The 21,007-nt window shown below is 39.9% G+C and overlaps 1 protein-coding gene across 9 annotated transcripts in view; it reads right to left on the reverse strand.

The window, feature by feature from the left end:
* Positions 1–21,007, reverse strand: part of SPON1 (spondin 1) — a 329,330-nt gene that overhangs the window by 118,036 nt on the left and 190,287 nt on the right. For 6 of the 9 annotated variants that reach the window (XM_048948284.1, XM_048948287.1, XM_048948288.1 and 3 more), the window contains one exon: positions 10,139–10,272. The exons of the other annotated variants lie outside the window; for them this stretch is intronic. In XM_048948284.1, the coding sequence (XP_048804241.1) occupies positions 10,139–10,245 (107 nt within the window). In that variant the 5' untranslated portion in view covers positions 10,246–10,272. The remainder of the gene's footprint in view (positions 1–10,138; positions 10,273–21,007) is intronic. 9 annotated transcript variants of the gene reach the window in all.

The following is a 21,007-nucleotide window of genomic DNA, read 5'->3' on the forward strand; positions in this document are numbered from 1 at the left end:
AAGGAGCGCAAGCAAAGGGTGAAAAGGGTGATAAGGCAGAATCAGCAGCTGAAGGGGAAGCAGACCTGGGATAGAGCAGGAGATCAAGCAAAGAATACACAAATGGAGGTGCTCCTTCAGATGCGTGTATGAGAAATAAGTAAACTCAATGGTTTTGAGATCGGTATCCACGTAGTGCAACTTAAACTTTTCCAACAGCGTGCGTAGATTTGAAAACTGAAGCACAGCAAACAATAAATCTGATCTTCAATCTCAGATTTTTGTGGGCTTGGATTTCTCTTTTTGTAGGTTTATGTGTGCATGTGTGCGTCATTTTTTTTAATTAATTTTTCTTTTTTTTTTTTTTAATAATTGACAGTCATTTGCTTCTAACATGCATTTAAAAAGAAAAGGAGACAGAAAAACCACACTTTGAAAACACACAGTTTAGATACACTGACGCCGAGCCTGTCCTGAAAATCTAGGTGTGTGCTGCAACCTTACTTTGCTGGCAATTGTGAGCCGACCTTCTGTTGAGAACTGATCTTAATTCTATCAAAATCAATTTCACTTAATTAGATGAGAAGCACGGCCTTAATTCCTTCCAAGTAGCCTCTGAAAACTAGAAAATTATAAGGATATCACTCCTAACTTTATTACTGCTGAGTGTTTTCCTGATCCAGTAAATGAAGAAAACACTTATCTGAGTGTATCTGCAATTTGCCTCCTCTTCATGAGTCTGGCTTTACTTTATTTACTGGCCTAAACATTTCCAGCACCTTGTAAGTAGAGCTATGGGTGGCAGGAACATAGACTGCTACTATAAAATTGACAAGAACAAAGAGCTACGTGTGTTCCTTCACTGTACTGAAAGCTGTGCTTCGGCTATGATGTATTCACAAAAACTAGGTAAGGAATACTAACAGACAATTTATCTGAAGTAACCAAAGAATTTCTTCATCAACTTTCATGAAACAGTGGCACCTCTGCAGTGCAAGGCATTTTTCTACTTCATATATAAGTTTGCCTCATCATAAACACAGGTTGCTCCAAAAGTAATGCCTCCTGTTCAGTTCCATGGAAAGTACAACAGATACGAAGAACACAACAGCACTATTCAATAGAGCAAATTCTCAGCTGCAAAACACTTTCTTCCATGTAGTCACCACCACTAGCTATGCATTTCCACCAGTGATGAACAAAAGCCTGCATGCTGCACTCCTAACAATCTGCACCAATGGTGGTGGACCCAGTGTCCCAAGCAGCACTGCTGAAATGCACCACCCACCACCTCGCCATGTTCACATCCACTGGTTGGCCTCTACAAATGTTCAGCAAACATCAACGAATGACGAGTGCAAATTTTTTGCACATGCAGGAATTCAGCACCATCCTTCTGCTTCATCCACACTTCCATGTCTGACTCCATTTTGTCAGGCTCTGCTGCCAACTGTCACACAGCAACAAAATGCAACAGTATGCTGACGGGAAGGTTCAACCTCTACTGCCATCCCATCATCATCCACCTCTGATGTCATGGACCAACATCACAAAACAAGAGGCATTACTTGTGGAGCAGCACTCAATTTATTTCAACAAACAGCCGCAAGGCAATTGCAGCATAGGAGAGATGTTCTCCACCCTGCCTCCCTCCACTTGCAGAACAAGCATATATTGAACCTTTGGAAAGAAATGTATGGGAAGAACCACTGCAGTAGGTCATCCTCAGGACTTCACTTGTCAGAGATCATTCAAGGTATCACCAGGCAGCATACACTGCACAGCAAACAAGTGCTGAGTTCACTCCCCTCCAAGAGAGACGATTCCTTCTTAGACACAGGACCTTACGTCCACAAGTCTATCATTTCTGCAGCAAAAGAAAACCCAGAACCATCAACAAAGACAAACATGCTTTGTGGTGCACTGTAAGACTTTACATCACATTCTGCTAGAGCAGCGAACAAATCCATGTCTGTGGGGAAGCAGCACAGAAAGCATTCAGATCACTACAGTTGGGATAGCAGAGATACCTAATGCATACCTAATGAAGCAGAAAAGAGAAAAAGCGAGTATCTAATTACTGCAAAGGAGAAAAAGGAATGGTTCACCCACCTATTGGGTGAATTTCATATTTAAATCCTCTCACAAATCCCTTCCAAAGACTGCCAGACCAGGTGAGTGGAAAGACAGGAATCAATCCAACAGTCCATTTACACAAAAAGCAATTTCTTTTCTAGGTGGCTTCTTCCTTTTATCATTTCAGAGGAATTACAATAAATGCAGCCGCTTCTTTAAGAAAACCGATCAGAATTGATGCTGCGGTGCTTCATATGTGAAAAACAGTCAAGATAAACTCTATATCCAGGCTCTGAGACCCTTGTTTATACAATACCTTACTCTTGGTGAGTCCTCAGTTATTACTTTTAAATCCATGAGAAGTTAAACACTTTGCAATATAATAAGGATGGCAGAATCTGACACTGTTAACTCAGATATTTGCCTTTCACACGAACGTTATCATTGAGCTTCAAGTTTTAACTGCTAAATGAACTACACCAAACTGCAGTATTTTATCATGGGCACGCAGACAGTTCAGCAAACATCAGACCCAGAATGCTGAAACAATTTTGCTAACGGAGATTTTCATATTACATTATTACATCCCATATACTTACGTTTAAGAACGTTTACTTACACGCTCTCACAAAAACACAGTCATAAAATACATTAAAAGAGGAGCAAATGACCAGCAGGATGTGCCATTTTCATGACTAATTTACCCCAGGTTTATTAACATCTAAGAAATGCTGAAGGGTTGTGGGATTAAAACCATTATGCTGTTAATTTATTTAACGCTCTTTCCTGGGCCTGCAGACATTTTGAACAAGGGAGGCTCTCACCCAGGTTTTCTATCTCACGTTACAGCAAACATTACATTTTTTCCACAATAGGCACACGCTGGACAAAATCACTGGAGAAAAGAAAATGTAAATAAAATTGGAAGAAAAATGTTAAGGAAATTTAAAAAGGACTGCACGGTACTTAGCCTTTCCATCATCTAATTTCCTCATTGCTGGACCCAACTTGTCCTTCGCTTTCCATGATGCAAAATGAAAGCACTCCCAGCGTTGTGCTTGCATGAGATGGGCCTCAGTGGCCTCTAGTTTTATGAAAACAAACAAACAAACCCGCCTGGTTCCCTGTAAATAGTAGAAGCAATGCAACATTTCAATCCATAAATAAAAAGCGTGCTTTTAAAATGGTGTTCCATTCATGGTGAAGTAGACTACTGAACGTAATGCCTCCAGCTTCTGGCATTATAAACAAACCATTTCTTTAACATGACTTATGCACTGAGAAAGCTTAATCGCAGTTCACGTAATAAAAAACAGATTTAAAACATTCCATCAAAATTTGTAAAAACACTTCTGATATCTTCAACAGAGCCTCTGTTCCATGTTTTGAAAGGAAATCAAATTATGACTATTATTATGACTACAATTATTTCTATTCCTTCCTCTCTTTGTCTCCCCTAAAAAAATTGACAGCGGTATTGAAGTCAAATTAAACATCTGTTTGTAAAGTAAACCAGAGTACTACTGACAGCTGCTGCAGAATGGCAAATGATCTGCAGCTGCCAGGTTCCTAAATTAACAATGACTTTAATTTACCAGCAGCAAATAAGAAGAAAATAGTGGAAACCAAAAAAAGTTCCTCCCACTACTTAAAAATTACGAAGACACAGAATATTAGAGACTGAGCCAGAAAGAACTCTGAATTTCCTGCTTTATCTCCCTACTTACTGGAAAAAAATTTCAGATCAAATCAAATCGCAGTGCAAGATACTTTCAAGAGCTCCCCTGCATGCTTGTGATATCCTTGTGCATCTCCACCCCAAGATACAGAGATAGATACAATAGATATAACACTTCTTACAGGGTTTATTCTTCTTCAGCACCGATTTCGTCCATGACGTAACACTCCTGAATAAAAACATTGTCTTGATTTCTCATACATCTTTCTAGATCTTTGTATATATGGACACATCAAGCTAGCAGACTCCCCAAGATGTTATGAAAGATACATATCAATTACATCAGATTTAGCATGAATTTTTAGACTATGTTCAAATACGTAAAACGAATGAATTTATTTTTACAAGCTTAGAACTTAAGAGTTTCAAGGTCAGTGCTGTTGTGCATATATCATTATTTTCATTTGATAACATGAATGGTGGAATAGAGTTCCATCTGGCTGCAGACAGCATCAAGCTGCAGCTGATTAAAATGCAAAGCAGTTCATAAATCTGAGGAATTCTGAAAAAGCAGTAATTAAATAATGCTAAATGCAAAGACCTGGTTTTAGATAAGAGTAATTACTCGCACAAAGACAGGAAGGAAAGCGTCAGAGAGACAGAAGCACTTGATATCAGGATGAAGGGGTTCTAGTGGATGAGATGCACACAAGTAAGCGCTCCTCTTAAAAAAATAAAAAAATGCCACAACACCATGACAGTGCCTTACGACTACGTGAAGTCATATGAGGTATCTGCAGGGCTACAACGCTCACACGTGGGTACCACAAGCAGAGACCCTCATTTAGAGGAAGTCGAGCATTTGCAATAGAATGCACCACGACACTCAAGGACAAAACTACCTATGCATTTTGAAGGTGCAGGGTTATGTACTTCAAAGCATCCCCACTGGGTCCTCCGAGACCTCTCACAACACAAAATTCTGGGCAGCACAAGGAAAAGCAGCCAGGCTCCTCTGTACAACGCCAGCTCCAAGTCCAGCATGATACTATTGCAAGCACCTTCATCAGCTGGACGTAGGAACATCTGCACTGAAACCTGGGAAAATAAACTATGTAACCAAAGCAACAACTATGGATTTGTGGTTGCAGGATGTCCCATCGCTCATATAGCCCAGTTGAAAGAGAAAGCCCTTAAATGACCTTTAATTCTGCATGTAACAGCAAGGGGATATACTTTCTCCATCAACACCCAGCTGCACTGAAGCCAGCTGCTAACCCACTGAACCCACTGGCTCTGTGGGTGCAAGAACTAACAGTCACAATCTTAACAAGCTTCACAACGGCCTCTGCAAATAAGCCCCCTAAACAGCAACAACTGAGGAAATGCAACTGAATTCTAACCCTGGGCCATTTCCAGAACGATCACTGACTGTGTGAGACAGCTGCTAGCAGATACATGTGAGGCAGGAAGCGGAGTATTACAAGCAAGGAGCCAACCCAAGCAATTGTGCTGAAGCAGGAGAGCTTTGCTACAACATCACAGGTATCTGAAATATTTTGTCAATGCATACACTGATAACTGAATCTATCGCAGTTTTATTTGGAAGACTGCAGTTATTTGAAATTATTCTGTTAATGATACCGAATGCCACCAATTACCAGCACGACTAAAGACAAAGAAAACTTCATATGATGAAAAACAAATTGAAACTAACTAAACCAAGTCATATTTCCTCAAAAATGGTAAGATATTTGCCTGAACATGGTTCAGAAAACATTTCCAGAAATGAACAGAAGAGAGATTATGACAAATACAATGGATTTTTATAAGTAGCAGTGTTAATAAGCAATACTTATAGGCTGCAGATTTTAATCTGATGATTGCCTAGGCAGAAATAAGTTTATATTATCAGTAAGTAAGCAAGAATTTCTGTTAAATTTACTATACAAATCACATCCATTACCTGAGAAGTTGATTATTGTGTGAGTCAATCAGAAAAATGCTTTTTCTTTCCTAAATGGCAATGGAATACAACTTATCTGCATGCTGCCAATATTTATTACATTAACCATTGACCTCAGATTTAGTGAAAACCATCCGTTGCTGCAGGAGGAAAGATAATTACCATGTAGCAGTACTCGTTCTTGAGACCTACAGCAACTGACAGATTTAATCAACGTGGATATTAACAAGATTCTCTGTACCATGAAATTTTAATGTGTAACAAAATATTTACAAAATGTTCTTCCCTTCGCTTTATATCACAGAATTCTACAAGCACTTGCAGACAACTATTTTGCTCTGCTTCGTCCATTAATTATGTGGCCCAATCTTTACTCACTCATTGAGGGATGTAAGAGCTCAATGGGCAGAGGCCCTTTCTCTTGAGTTGTGCCTGCAAATCTGGGGCAAGCATTAGTCTGAAAGAGGTGATGGCATCACAGCCAGTGAATTTTGAGTATTTATCATCCTTTTTGTCAGTGGGGTATATTACTTACTGAAGTCCGCATTTAAGATCTTCCTTGATAAACTGGATAAATTTCCATTAGCTGTTCTTGTCGCAGACAGAAACAGCAGATGCCTGAAAATTATTCATCTTCTCTTACTTTGAAATGTGTGAAAACGCTGCTCCGAAAAAAGTTACAGCATCAAGCTATGACAAAAAATAAGCCGTAACTGGACAGAAGCACTGATCTGAGGGATGAAAACCTCTGCTTACTAGTTGTCTAATTTAAAAACAAAATGTGAAAGTATTTCTGTTCTACTTTTGCTGAAAGAATAAATTAGATATGATGATTTACATGTTGGAAAAAAAGGCTTTGAAAAGAAAAGCAAATACTCAATACAGAAACAGTCAGAGTTCAAGTCCTCTGAAAATTTATCTGCTTCTATACCATGATAGGAACACCACCAGGCTCTGCCACTGCACAACTATCAACACAATTGGTTTCTTTACAGCAGGCTGCATACAGCACAAGGGCTTAGGCTGTTCCAGATACAGGTCTTTAACCATCGAAGCAAGAAATATGCAACTTCTAAAGCTAGAACAGATGCTGAGGTAATCAAAAGAACTCTGATTGCTACGTAAGACACTAGTGAGATACTCTGTTGATTCATGCGTCCGTAATGAGTTTGCTCCAGACAGCTGTAACTTCTATTCCAATACCCCAGTGCTGTCACGAGGCTGACTACTCAACTAGACTGTTGATGATGCATTCCAGTCCCATTCGGCAATGCTAAAAATCAGTGCTTAAAATCACGTGCAGTGTCCAAGGCCACCCCCAAAGTGATATGCTGGTTCTTTCATCCATCTAGAGAAATCATTTTAAGAGCAGGCTTGCTTTGTGCAATTTGATTTTGACAGCATTCCTAGTAGTAATCAAGAAAGGGAAAAGAGAGTTTAAAGCTTGAGAGTGCCTCTCCCGAGCAGTGCCTAACAGCTAAGCAAAGTCTTCTGCCCTGTGATTTCGGTGAGGCTCAAACCTATGCTGGAATCTTTGGACAAACAGAGGTGCAGTCATCGCATTCCAGAAGGATGCTTGATAAACTGACAGTTCCAATAAAGCGGCTGGAAGGATGCAAGCATTTAGGCTAGTTCGCTGCCACCACTTAGCAGGGATGAAAAGATGAGATTAACTGCTCTTGACTGAGCAATTACTGTGTGACAACATACCTTAATACATCTCTTTGTATGTGCGTGTGATTTATGTACTACCATTAGAAAAACATGCTTTAGAAAGCAAATTAGTGACGATAAACCAAATTTAAGTATATGCTAATTCTCTCTCCTAAACTTTATATTTTGCAGTCACCCAGTAAGCCAGCATCATACACAGATTTGCTCATGCGAAAAGACTTATCTCTTGCTGAACACAGGAACTACAGGTCACTCCTATTGCGTTTCATTTTATGCTTGTGAACCAAATTGATCAAGTGCACCATGCCCAGAAAGCATTAAGATAACTACCAGCCAAATGCAGGCTATCCAGTGTTTCTCTCAAAAGGCATCCATCCTTGCTAACCAAGAGAAAGGATGTTCCCAAACCTCAATATCTGTCTGGAAAAAAACTTCTGGGAATATTTCGTACTTAATCATACACATAATAAGCCTAACAAACAATACTTGGCATCAAAACAGTAATAATTTTCTGGTGGATCATTAACATTTAACTTCTGCCTACATTAAACGAAGTCCCTAGATCACAATACTGTGAAAAGGGAGAATTATATCCCTGTGATTCAGAACAGGCTCCACAACATGCCCATGCTGTTCTGTGAATTCTAGCAAAAAATGATCAGACAGACCCCAAGGACTAAACCAGATATTCATGAAAACTACATTCAGCTCTTCTATGGAATTTTGTGACAGATAACCATAAAGAAGGTTAACTGCATTTAATTCAGATGTGCTCAAAATTTTACACCCAAAAGAAAAAATATAAATGTTGTTAGCGTCAAAAACACGTCAGTCAGTGATTTCTAGGATTGCACCCCACTTACTAATTCCTGAAATCAACAACTGACAACAATCATGACTGCTTCATTCCTTCTCCAGAATGCCTTCAGGAGTAGAGAAGTTGCTTCCCCTCTGAGGTTAACAAACCAGATATTGGGAGCAAGCCTGTATTTTTCATATATTTTTACTGAAAATCATCCAAACAACTTTTTTTTTTTTTTTTCCCACTTTTTTTCAGTACAGACTACCTGAGATACGCTGTAAGTGGTGCTCACTAAGCTAAAAATGTGTCCTTCCTCCATTAATTTCAACGTATAAGACATTTCTTTTACCTACCCAAACAGATTGTGGCACCTGGTGCTGGTCAGGTCATCTAAGTTGGCACTTCAATTATTTTATTGGCACTGATGATGAAGATTATTCTGTGAAGACTGAGTACTGCTGATTTAATTTGTACAATCTTAAGGGCAGTGACAATTTCATACTTCTGTGTATACAACATTAGGACTGCAGTTCCAACTGCTACTTTTTGGATTGGCTGCTTGAATTTTCTGCCACAATGTACAAAACTGAGTGTAAAAATGAAAGTGTGTTGAAAAACCTGCAAGGCTTGACCAGCATAGAGGACGGAGAAGAAACATTTATAACAATTTCAATAGTTGGTGGTACTTTTCTGCATTCCTTTGCTGACAAGCCCCCCGAGAACCACAGTCTCTGACGTTTAAGCTTGCATGAGATATGTACGGGGCTTGGTTGGTTGTCTTGTTGTGTTTTTGCTGGGTGTTTTTTAGATGATAATCCTATTTAGGATGGTAATTAAAAAAATCCACCAACTTGAGTTGTTACATGTCATTACAGGATTCAAGTTTCAATCATGTCTGCTCGAAAGGAAGCACAAAACATCACCTTCATACGCTACTGAAGAAACGCCCCAAGCAATATTTGTTCCGCAGCTAGGAGGGAGGCAGTTCTGAGTGGAAAAACAAAGAGCCTTACTGATAAGTAGCTGAAAATTTCTGCATGCAAACCTTAACAGACAACAAGTGCAGCCATCCAGCAAGCAGCAGGCCTCTCGTTTTGGCTAGCCTGACATGCACATGTCCAGAGGTTAAAGAAGTCTGTATGTGCATTCATTCCAATGAATGTTAAAACAGGCGGTCTTAAAACTACAGCAGGTAGACACGCACTGCTGAAGGTCTGAGCCTAATCTCCAGGGGCCAGCTGACCCTCATATCTTTGTGCCAAGGACAGCACCGCAAAGCAGCTTGCTGACCTGTTTAGAAGCTGGCTGCAATTTTAACAACACCTTTTTCTGAACTGGCCTGAATTACCAGCAGCAGGACTATTGTGACAGCATCCCCTCACAAGCCTAGAGCTGTTTTGTGTCTCTGAAGATATTCCTGGTACTGATAAGGCTCAGAAATTCTTTGCTTTACTGCAGGGCGCATCTTAGCAATTGCAAAGGCTTACTTATTCCAAACAGAAATTCAAAGCGAGTGAAGAAATCCCAATTGTCTACACACATTTGACCAAACTGCCCTATTAAATACGACAAGCAAAATCTTAAGAGACAACATAATGTTTCTCTGGAAACAACAGACCCCCTTGCAGCTTTCTCCAATAATTTCTGTAGCAGTACGTGACTTAGAGCTTCTACACAGAGCTCCATTGCTTGCATCTCAGCCAAAAGGATGAAATCTTGATCTTAAAGCGATCTTTACAGCAGTCTTAGATTTGTAGGTACAATAAACAGAATCATCTAGTTTGGAAAAAGACCTTCAGGACCACAGGATCATTTGAGTTGGATGGAACACTTAAAGGCCATCCAGTCCAACTGTGCTACAATGAACAGGGACAGCGCAGCTAGATCTGTTGGTTAGAGTCTAGTTCATCCTGACCTTGAATATTACTTGACTGCTAAGTTCCATACACATAAAAACACTTACTTGAGGATGACACAGCCCGTACCAGCAGGAGGAGCCGTCCAGAACACCTGGATGCGTGTCCTCCTCCTAGGTGTGCTCTCAGTCACTGCAACGGGACAGTTGCTCATGAACTGCGTCTCTTCTTCATCTATGATCTGAGGAATTGCAAAGAAAAGAACGTAAAAAGATGAGACATGCAGAGCCACTACCTCTGAAATACACTGTATGTATGTTCTGTATGTAGGTTCTGTCGGCTCCTGCTTTCTTTCAGTGAAATTATTTGGAAAGCTCTGCTTAGCGCTCTTCTGCAAATGGATTCAAAACATGCACGTAACTCATTAACACAAAGAAAGGAAAAAGAATGGGCTACAGGTGAATTCTTCAGTTCTAAGTTAAAAGGTGGGGATCCTTTCTGAGCATGGCTGCAGCTAACCTTATCTGGGGATCCTCGCTGCTGGAATTCCAAGTAAATGTTAATGAACTGAAAATATTTAAAGATAAATCCTTTCCAGCTTTTCTTATTAGTAGCCGTCTTGTAGCAACTGGTTGAGACAGATGGAACAGAAAGGAAAAAAGATGGGTTTTCAGTTTATTTATTTTCATTTTAAACTAACCTTTGTTTAAGCAGTATCGTTTCCAAGTATAAAAACTCTCCAGGACAGAACAAATAATACGTGAATCATATTGATCTATAATTCAGAGACTGCTATTTAATCCAACCTGCACGCATTTTTACTTTTACAATTGATTGCTGTTCAACAGAAAGATTTAAGTGGTGTAAGTTAACACAAAACCACAGAGGCTGTAATGAAACTGGTGTTGTTCCAAGGATTTTACTCAAAGGTGCCTGTGACAAAATAGCTTTCTCGCAACATATGTGCTTCATGGACTGCACTTTAAGCCGTCTGTTCGTCAGATTCTAAATTCATCAGAAGCTGATTAGTTTTATTTGGAAACAGGCTATGTTGTGATACTGCAAAAATGCTTTTCACAATGACTCTGTGGTCACCGATGGAGTAAAATCTCCCACGACATTGGGTCAAGATGAATTATAAACCACACCATTCTGAGAAAAAACAAGACTCGTTTCTAAAGGAGCTTTTCCAGAATTCTTGAACTAACACCACACACTTTTGCCAAATTACATTGAAAAAATAATCTTACTGCTGTAAATATAAATATTTTGACACCAAATACTGACTTACATTACGAAAAAAACCCAGTATCTGTAGTCTGATCAGATTTGCTTCAGTGGGCAGGCATCCATGTCATTTCACCCAATCGTACAGCCAGAATTCCCAAACTTTTATAGCAGAGCCAAATATAATTTTGGCTTTCTGTAACAAAAGAGAGGCGCTGACCCAAGGAGTTCATCTAAACTCTATTTAGCCAAATCAATAGGATAACGGTCACTGAGTTTTAAATGTAAAGCCATTAATATTCTCCAACTTTTTTAATGCTTCAGAGAATCTGTGTAAACACAACATGTGAAGCTACTACCATGCTAGATTTTAATCAGTGTGAAGTACTGGGAAGCATGGGACTTCGCATATGCTTAAATTGGTACTGAATCATTTTCTATTTCTACTTAATGCAATCTAATGCACTTAACTTGATTACTAGGAAATCCCTAACCTACAGTTCTGCCTTGGTCATCAACAGTATTTACACTGCCTGCCTTACTCCTGCAACAGTAAAACAGAGAAATAACGCTGCTCAGTTGTTCCTCATTAAGTTATGGTCACAGTAGGTGACTTCTTCATATTCCATAGTAAAAATTCAAAATTCTGTGGGACGAAGAATGATTTTATACCACCTTATATAAAATGAAAAACCACTAAAAATTGTTATTTATATGACCACAGGATAATTCCTATTGAAGGTGCTCTCAGGAGATCATGTAAGAATTCTCCACAGACAGTTTTTTTTTTCTAGAAAAACACGGCTACTGCCAAGTACTGCTGGAGTTACACTAGCTCCACATTCGTTGTGCATTGCAAACTGCTGCTGTTCCGTCATAACTCACACCCTTGCACAAAAACTGAGAAAACACCTTCAATACAGGTCAAGGAAACTAAGTCCTTACAGGTAACTGCAAATACTTCACTATTGACCAGGTAGAAGTCATTCAATGAGCCTTTCACTTATACTGCTTTTACAGCTCTAGTGTAACTCTTGTCTGAAACAGACTTCATCAGTGAATGTTTCTGGAGAAGTCCAACTGAAATGGATCTGTGTTCTCAAAGCACAGAGTTGCTATTTTCAGCTAACGAGGATTCAGCTGATTTTACATTGTTCTTCTAGCAGTCACGATAGCAGACTCCTCTACGATACATTTAAGTGTTTGGTAAATCCTTGACCCTGTAAGAGTCAACCCTGCTTTTTTGTACAACAATGAATGGAATCACAAAGACAAGTGAGAAACAAACAGGTGAACAACAACAAATACATTTAAAAAAACCCAATAGCTAATGCATAAGGGAAAAGCCATGAGCAACTGTGAATAGTTGTTGTATGTAAAATTTCCGTCCACTGCAAAAAAGAGAACTCAAAATACGTGATTTCATTTTAGTCATTAGTTTGGAGTACATCCATGCACATTTCTACTAGCAACAAACAAATACAAAAATGCAGATGTATTTTGTATTTCTATAGCCTACCAAATTCTTACAACCTAAAAAATGATGAGTTTTTCAAGGAATACAGATGACCAAAATGAAACCGAAGTTCTGATCGCATTTTAAAACACAGCGCAGGAAGAAGAGGAAGCCGTTAGACTTAAAGGCTACATCACCATTTCCTACATCAGTAACTATTAAAGCAAGAATACTGAAGCACTAAGTGTCTGCTGTGAAAAACCTGACCATAAAACACTAAGGTCCTGGAAAAGAGTGTGAGAAAAAAAATTAGACGGAAGCTTCCTTAATAAAGACTTCTAAAGTTGACAGAATACAATAAAAAGCTCCTGAATTAGGCAGAAAAATTCAAATATAAGTTGATCTGAGCAGTTTAAGAAATTGCTTTAAAATACTTTTGAAAACTCAGAAGAATTCCCCAGTTTCTAGGAATACCTGTCTCAGAAGCATTTCTTAAAAATATGCATTTTTCCATATCTGAGGAGGTTTGATTTTCCGAGTTCCAAGGTGTAATGCAGAAAGTTCACCACTTACACAACAGGATTCCAGTATTTTACAGTAGTGGAGGATTTCATTGTGCTCACATAACACAGGGGAAATAATACTAGCCTGGCAAAGTTCATGGAGGAAAAAAAAAAAAAGATATGTACTCTTTGAAAATAATACAATCCTGATTTTTCTTCTGGAGTCATGTCAGACCACATAATGCATGAAGGAAAAATTGGCAGGAAAAACCACGCAGATTAAATGTAGCATTTGCAAAATTACAGCTTGCTAAACTCTAGGTTATGCGCAATGGGAAGCCTCACATTTTCAGGAATGGACCCGTAAAAAACCTAAAAACTAAAACGAACACTTGGCACAAGAATCTGCAGTATCAAACCAGGGGTATCTCTGTGTGACAAATTCTTCTGAATCCACACATGCAGTAATAGTAAGTCTTTACATTCTATTTGCTGGGTGTTTTCTCATTGTTGGGATTTTTTTTATTACTCTATGACTGTAATATTATTTGAACAATTTATTCCCTCAGGGAAACTAGTGCAAACTCTGATAATCGTCCTGGAGTTAACCTGGATTCAAATGACTGTCACAGAAAGTAGAATTCAGCTGACCTGTGTAAATCTGCACACATGGAAGCAAAGATATTAAGAGGGAGAATTTGCCAGCTCCAGCTTCAATCTTGCATTCTTTGCATATTCCAAACATGGAAGAATTTGAGGAGTTTTGGGTGTTCCTGAAAAGCAGGACTGGATGAATGCTTATTTGTTAAACTGAGGAGTGGCTTTCTTTCCTCAGAATTAGAACCATTTCTTGCTGGGTGACAGACCTCACTGTTGCTTTCTAATTTTCACAAAATGCTGGTCAAATAAAATAATTCCAATGGTAATACTCTCTACAGTTAAATTCACTTAAAAATACACATCAGTATTAAAAAAAAAAGTCAAAATGCTTATAAAATAAGTTACATACAACATAAAGAAAGGAAGCAAGATTGAGTACAAAGGAGATGAAGTTACATAAATCCTCTACTGGCGCGAGTCCGCTATTTCAACCACTGGCCAGGATCTTCGACACCATTCTTTGTTTTATAGATGCATCATCGCTTTCCACCCACTGAAACATCTGTGCTCTACTGGAACAACCAAATTTAAAAAATAAAAATTAAAAAAAAGGGAAACTTTCAGTTCTACAAAGAAGCCTGATGCTAGACAGGCGGATCAAGACTTTGACAGAGTAGAAGAAAAATATAAAGGATAAATATATCTTCCAAGACATAAATAAATGAACAGTGAGACATTTTAGGGAATTCTTTCCAGTCGCTTTTCTCTTAGATTTCCAACAAAGATTTTAAATATTGTGCTCACTGAAAAGAAAAAAAAAAAAAAAAAAGCTATGCTGGATGATCAAAAGGACAGACTACTGAAAGAATCCTGTCTGAGAATCCTATTAAGCTGCTTTGTAATTATTCACTATAAAAGACTTGGTCTTTGTCATACCACAGTGCATATTATTCTTCTGTCTAAATTAACCTACAAGCTACATTACACCTTCTGCAGACCCTGGTGTATATTTCAAGGTGCAATTCAAACAGGAAGAGAAAGAAGTCAGTTCACTGTGACTAGAACCTGAAACATCATGAAAATAAAGCACTGCAAGTCTCCACACTAAGCAGCCTTTCCTGCCTCAGAGATTGCCTATAGAAAGTTTGACAACGATTCCTTCTTCGCTTAATTCAGTACGTATGAGAAAAACAACATCTATTTTGACAGAGACAAGTAACAATAAACAATTAGCAGGTACAAAGTGCTGGGTTTGAATGATTTCCAGATATCCATGTTGTAAAATGTTGAATCCTAAGGCTGATGCTGAAGGTATTAGCATGTCAACTGAAAAAGGCCAATCAAGGAAATGCTACGGAAGAAAATCCAGATACAGGAACTGGGGTTGTTGGGAACTGGAAATGGCCACCTGGGCAGCATCTCACAACGAGCAGACTCTAAGTTCACAAAGAACTACACTTTCAGTCTTGTTTCCTTGAGTTTTTCACCTTAACTGCAACATCAACATTTAGATGAAAACAGTTGGGTGAACCATTTTCAGCTACTTTGACTATCAGACTACATTACTAGTATTTGTGACAAATAATACACCTTTTCCCAGATAATATCTTACTTTTATAATCCCTAACAGAGAAACTCTATTAGGCATGGATAGCTATCATTATTCTCATGGCTGCAAGTCTCATTTTCTTCTGCCTATAGCTTCAAAAAGAAGCTATTCTGATGAGGAAATTTCCTCTCGTTTCATTTACGAAAAGCTCTTAGCAAACACTAAGATCCAGCAGGGAAAGAGCAAAATCTTTCTGAATAATATTGCTTTACGAAATCCCTTCAAAGATCCCAGTTTCTTAATGCTGCCAATGCTACCCAACAACCCTCGTCAGAAACAATGAATTATTTTGAAGACTGAACTTGCTTTTCCCACCTTGGCACGCAAGAGCTGAGAGCGTGCCAGGTGACTGCTGTAAACATCTGAGCAGCTGCAGCGCAGGGCTTCGCACCAGCACACTGGGCAAGGAGACTTCGCATGGCATTTGGTACAAAAGCTGTGAGCAGTGCTGTGCCTTGCTCGACAAATGTCACGCTTTGGGTTCAGCCTATACGGCTTCCTGTACAGTACCTGAAATGTTGCATTGGGATTCTGGGTAAAACAAGAGAAATTCAGTTTTAAAGGGACAGGACTTTTGGCTTATCTTGGTGTGTAATTTAATCCAGTTAGACCCAAATGTAGATTTGCAGAGGTACGGGCTATACTTGACAGCTCAGACACACTAACTGGTGTATTTTTTTTCCCATTACATTCAGGTAGTAGTTAGAAGACAGAACTTGAGTCTGAATGAAATCAGAGCTCATTTATAGTTTAATGTAGCTTGCATCTGCAAGCATGAAACAAGCACGTGGAAAAATACGTTAAATTTTGCAAATGCTTAGATATAGGAAAATGAAGAAATACTACTTTTGAGACTCAGACTCCAAGGATTAGGAAGTAGAACCATGCTACCACACCACAGACCTGAAGCAGAATAATAACAAAGACAATGGGGACGCCAAGCAGGCTGTGCCACGTCCACCCCAGGCAGGCAGGGGCCACACAGTAACAGTCTGCACTAACCTGAAATCTGAGCAGCCCTTGAGCTGCAGCTCCCCTCATCTGAGCCAGGACTGACCCAAGCAGCAGTGTTACAGCACTAACACAGTCATCTCAGAGATGACTAAACACCACTGCAACAAAGACAAATGCAGCATTTACTGGGCAATACTTTCATGCAGATGCTTTTACGCTCAGTGTTTCTGTCAAACTATCTCCATACGAACGCGAGTTATTTGGCAAAAACATAACCATTGTTTCAATCAGGTACGAAATTTTGACGGGGAAAAATAGCTTTTCATGGATGGTGTCTCAAGAGCTCTCAGCTTATGAGAAACGTTGTTTACTGAAAGTGATGTTTTAAAGTCAACCTAATCAAAAATCAAGGAGTTTTATTAAGCAATCACTTGAAAACAGTAAAAGCGTTAAGATTTTGTATATTTCTTTTGCAGTCTCTACAGTTCAGACCTTTCAGTTAAGGTTACACTATTCACACTTTTCTTCAGAAAGAGGAAAAAAGCCAGTTGCCATTTTTCCTGAAAATTGCTGTTATATATAATACAGTTTCACATTTGGCCACTTTGTATTTAAAAAAAAAAAAATCAAATCCGATTTTCTAGATGAGTAAAAGCCATTGGGAGGCCGTGCAAGGAGAAGAGACGTTTTCACAGCTTCATAAAATCAAGTGAGATAAAATAACACATGGCAACATGGCTAAAGCAATCCACTGCAATTCATGAGAGGCGAGTTTCTTTGCAAAGCAACCTCTCTCAAATCACTTTAGTGCAGTCTGTTTCTGAATTGAGTGATGGGGATACAGACATAGAGCTCCTTCTTCAAAACAATACATGAAAGGCTCGGTAAAAACATACTTATTACTAACCTTAACAGCTCGTCGTACCTCAAAAATTAGCCTCAGACTTCACAAACACAGGTTATTTGGGAAGAGATTAAACATGAGACTCAGGTCTTCAGCCTGCACTGCGCTGTGCCAATAGCTCAAATGAGATAGAAAACAGGTTTAGAGAATCAGCTAGGGATTCACATCAGGTGAATCCAGGGAAGCTGAAATGTTGGGGTGGTTCACTGTAACACCCTTTTCGTCTCACTTCCAAAAAACAAACAGCCAAATTCAGCCGCAGATCTCCCAGCTGCATGCACCAATGCCTGTAAAAGCCAGGAAGCCGAACAAAACCAAACCTGGCACGGATCCAGTTTGACAATCACGTCTCTTACACATGAGCATTGCTCTGTCAGCACACGAAGGGATTGTAGCATAATTACTTTTAAAACAGAAATTCAAGTCCTACTAGGGGCGAGGATCTTACTTTGCAAAGTTCTTTTATATTTCCACTGTGATGCGCACTGGGTTGAGATGGAAAACCTTATCTTCATTGCAAAAGCTGAAAGACATTCTGGTTGAGCATGCACTGGGACCAGCATTTAAGAACTCCACTTCTGATAGGAGCGGCACACACTCACACACCCTCAATCTAGCAGTTTGCTGTCGGTGCAAACTTTGGCAGGAGAAACCTGCAGCCGCTCTGATCCGCTCTGCCTCACATATGTGCTCACTGAACTGAGGGAAAAAACTGGCTCTGCAGTCAGGTGATGAAAGCACTGTGTTTCCACATCGCTGCTATTTCAAGGACTCTCTATCCAAGTTGCAAAGCTAGTCTCATCACTGGGCCGGCAGGGAAGTATCTCAGTATTTTTACAAAGCAAACAGGAAAAGACTATGAGGAATCGATCCTGAAGCAGTGTTGCCCAGCACTCCTTGCGGCTTCTTCCATACCCTGGTGGAACTGCTCTCCCAAGACTCAGACACCTGAAATTTGTCTCTCCATCTGCAGCGAAAGCCTTTTGTGGCTAACCCCTCGCTCTTAATTGAAGCTATGTCTCAGATGAAAAAATTCTCCCCAAAAACAGCTATGAAAAAATCAATGCAGCCCATTAAAAGGGTCAATATTCTGGTGGTGCATGGCAAAAATGTTTCTCCACAAAAACTGGAAATCCCACCTGGAACTGGTTTGCCAGCCCAGGATCTAGGAGTTCTTAAACATTCAATTAAAACCAAATACAGTAACTCCCCCTGCATTCATCTGACCCTCACAGACAGACGCCCTTCTTTGGAAAAGCACAAAATACCGGATGTGATTTTGCAGAGGCCACCGAGCTTTCCTGTGCCAAACAACTTTATGTGATGTCTTGAACTCAGGTCCATCGGTAATCTTACCACATGTCTACGTTACAGATTGCATTCAAGCAAGCACAAGCACACTGGCTACCTCACTGCTGCTTATATGGTGTTGCACCAAAGATTCACAAGGAACTTTTAGCAAAGAACAGACCAGATTAATCTCTGGTTGACACTGTAGGCTACTTATGCATAGAAAGCACATACACATGAAAATGCATTAAAAATTACATTTCATCCCCCTACAGTTTCCAAATCCATTTGTCAAAGAGACGAGAAACGCAAATAACTGAAAATCTGAAATTCTTTGTCCCTAACAAGAGAGAAAAAACATGACCTAGTCCTAAACCTACCATTCATCTACTCCTTCTTGGAAAGTTTAAGAATAGACAAGAAAATCTGAATTTCTTGTCAGAGGAAGAAGACGTGTACCGGTTATCACTGCCTGCTAATTCCCACATCTCAGCAGTTTGGTATATTCGCTGGCGTTCAGTAACATTACCAATGGTGTAACTCTCCGGTAACAAAATGAATTACGTGAGGAATCTTGTGATATGATTATCATTCACGTACTGCTGCCACCATTGTGTAGTATCGGTATCTTTAGCATGGTAATGAGCTAAGCACAAGCAGCAGGAGCGCCAGGAAAATATTTACTGTGGACTCACATAGAAGACATGGACCTTATCTTCTGCACACACAGGCACTTCTCATTTCCATTTCTGTGGCAACGGAGCCCAGGTTCGCTGCCAACTCAGTTTGCAACTATTACTCAGGAACTGGTCCTTTCCTTCCGCACAGCATCTCAGATAAGAACACAGTTGCACGTCCAGCTGATCAAAGGCAAAGGAAAGGTAAATTCACGAAGACGCATAAAGCACCAGGTAAAGAGAATCATAGAGCCACAAGTCAAACCACAGACACAGCATGCCCACTGAAGCCACCACTCCCTGTCCCTGCACTCCCTGCAGAGTGGTGATAACAGCCTTCCTTTTCCCTGTGCCTCTCTGTCTTGCATCTGTCAGAGCATTAACTGCCAGGCAAAGGAACCTTTACTATGACAAAGTGCAACACAGACTTAAACGTCCATCAAGTTCCTTTCTAATATAATCAATGATAATATTAAGATAGAGATGACACTTTTCTGCAATACAACACAACACTGGCTAGTAAAGTAAAAAGGAAGCACCTCTTCTGCTGCTAGGTGCATCAGAACTGATGAAAGTCATTTGAAAAACATAGAAAAGAACAAGTCTGCACGTTTTTGTGGATCAGCATCTCTCAGTTGCTTATTCTGTTCAGGCTTTTCATTTATCCGTCATTTTAGAAAGTATTACACCACTCAGCATTAAGAATTTACTGCCAAGAATAGCTACCTCACTCGGAGCTCCTCATTTAACTTAAGAAGGGATTTAAGGATTACAGAAAATACATATTTTTAATAGCATTATTGTCCTGCTTGCTGCTGGAGCTTTGAAGCATCAGCAGGTCTGGCACACACGCTATTCATGCCCTTCTTGAACGGCTTTGTGCTATAATATACAACCCAGTTCAAGCATATTCCACACAAATTCCCTCAGCCTTCAGATGGCTGCGTACAGAACATCATCTATTTCAGAGAGTTAATCCACTGCTAAAACCACATTTAGAGCAGAAACGCTGTTGATCTGGAACTACAGGCTTTATGCAGATAAGCTCCTCATAAGAGCTCACAAAGCTTTTGCACAGTAACTTACATCAGCTACCAGGTTGGGAGCACTGCTCAGACAGCAGAGCTGCAGAAACTCAACAGAGAGCTGGGCAGCAGCACCGGCAACAGTTGTGAGCAGCTCCAAAGTCACCGTGCTCTTCACGCAGCCTGAGCGTGTGCATGCATCTCGGGCAGAGTCAGAGAGAAAAACCCAGGCCCTTTTGCTTTTATTTCTGATACACCAATGAATTATCAGAGCACAGATTCCGTCCTTGCTTAAAAGGCTCCTCAGATAATACAAGCTATTGGTGGAACACTTTTCCCTGTCTCCTTCTGTGTCTTAAGTTTGCTGTAAAGCCTAACTTCACACCACCTCGGGTACCTGTCAGGAAAGTTAAGCCTGCTTGCTTAAGAGTTTAGAGGAAATCAAAAGCTTCTCCTTTTTCCCTTCCAGTGTGAGGATTCTGCTTCAGAAAGGCACAGTGCATGCAGGCAGCACTGAAGCCAAACCATGGCACAACAGGGAGTCTGGCAAGCAGCTTCTGCTCTCTTCTCAAGAAGCCGGTAGGCCCTCTTTAAACTCTGCCTGCAGTCCACACGGGTTAAGTGCTGTGCCCGAAACATCACAGTACCAAATGTTAGAAGTGGAGCCGTGCAGAACCATGGTTTTGACACCCTGCCTGAACGCCGTCTGACACAAAACGCTCAGAAAGGGA

This window comes from Lagopus muta, chromosome 6, assembly GCF_023343835.1.
Source record: "Lagopus muta isolate bLagMut1 chromosome 6, bLagMut1 primary, whole genome shotgun sequence".
Taxonomy (NCBI): Eukaryota; Metazoa; Chordata; class Aves; order Galliformes; family Phasianidae; genus Lagopus; species Lagopus muta.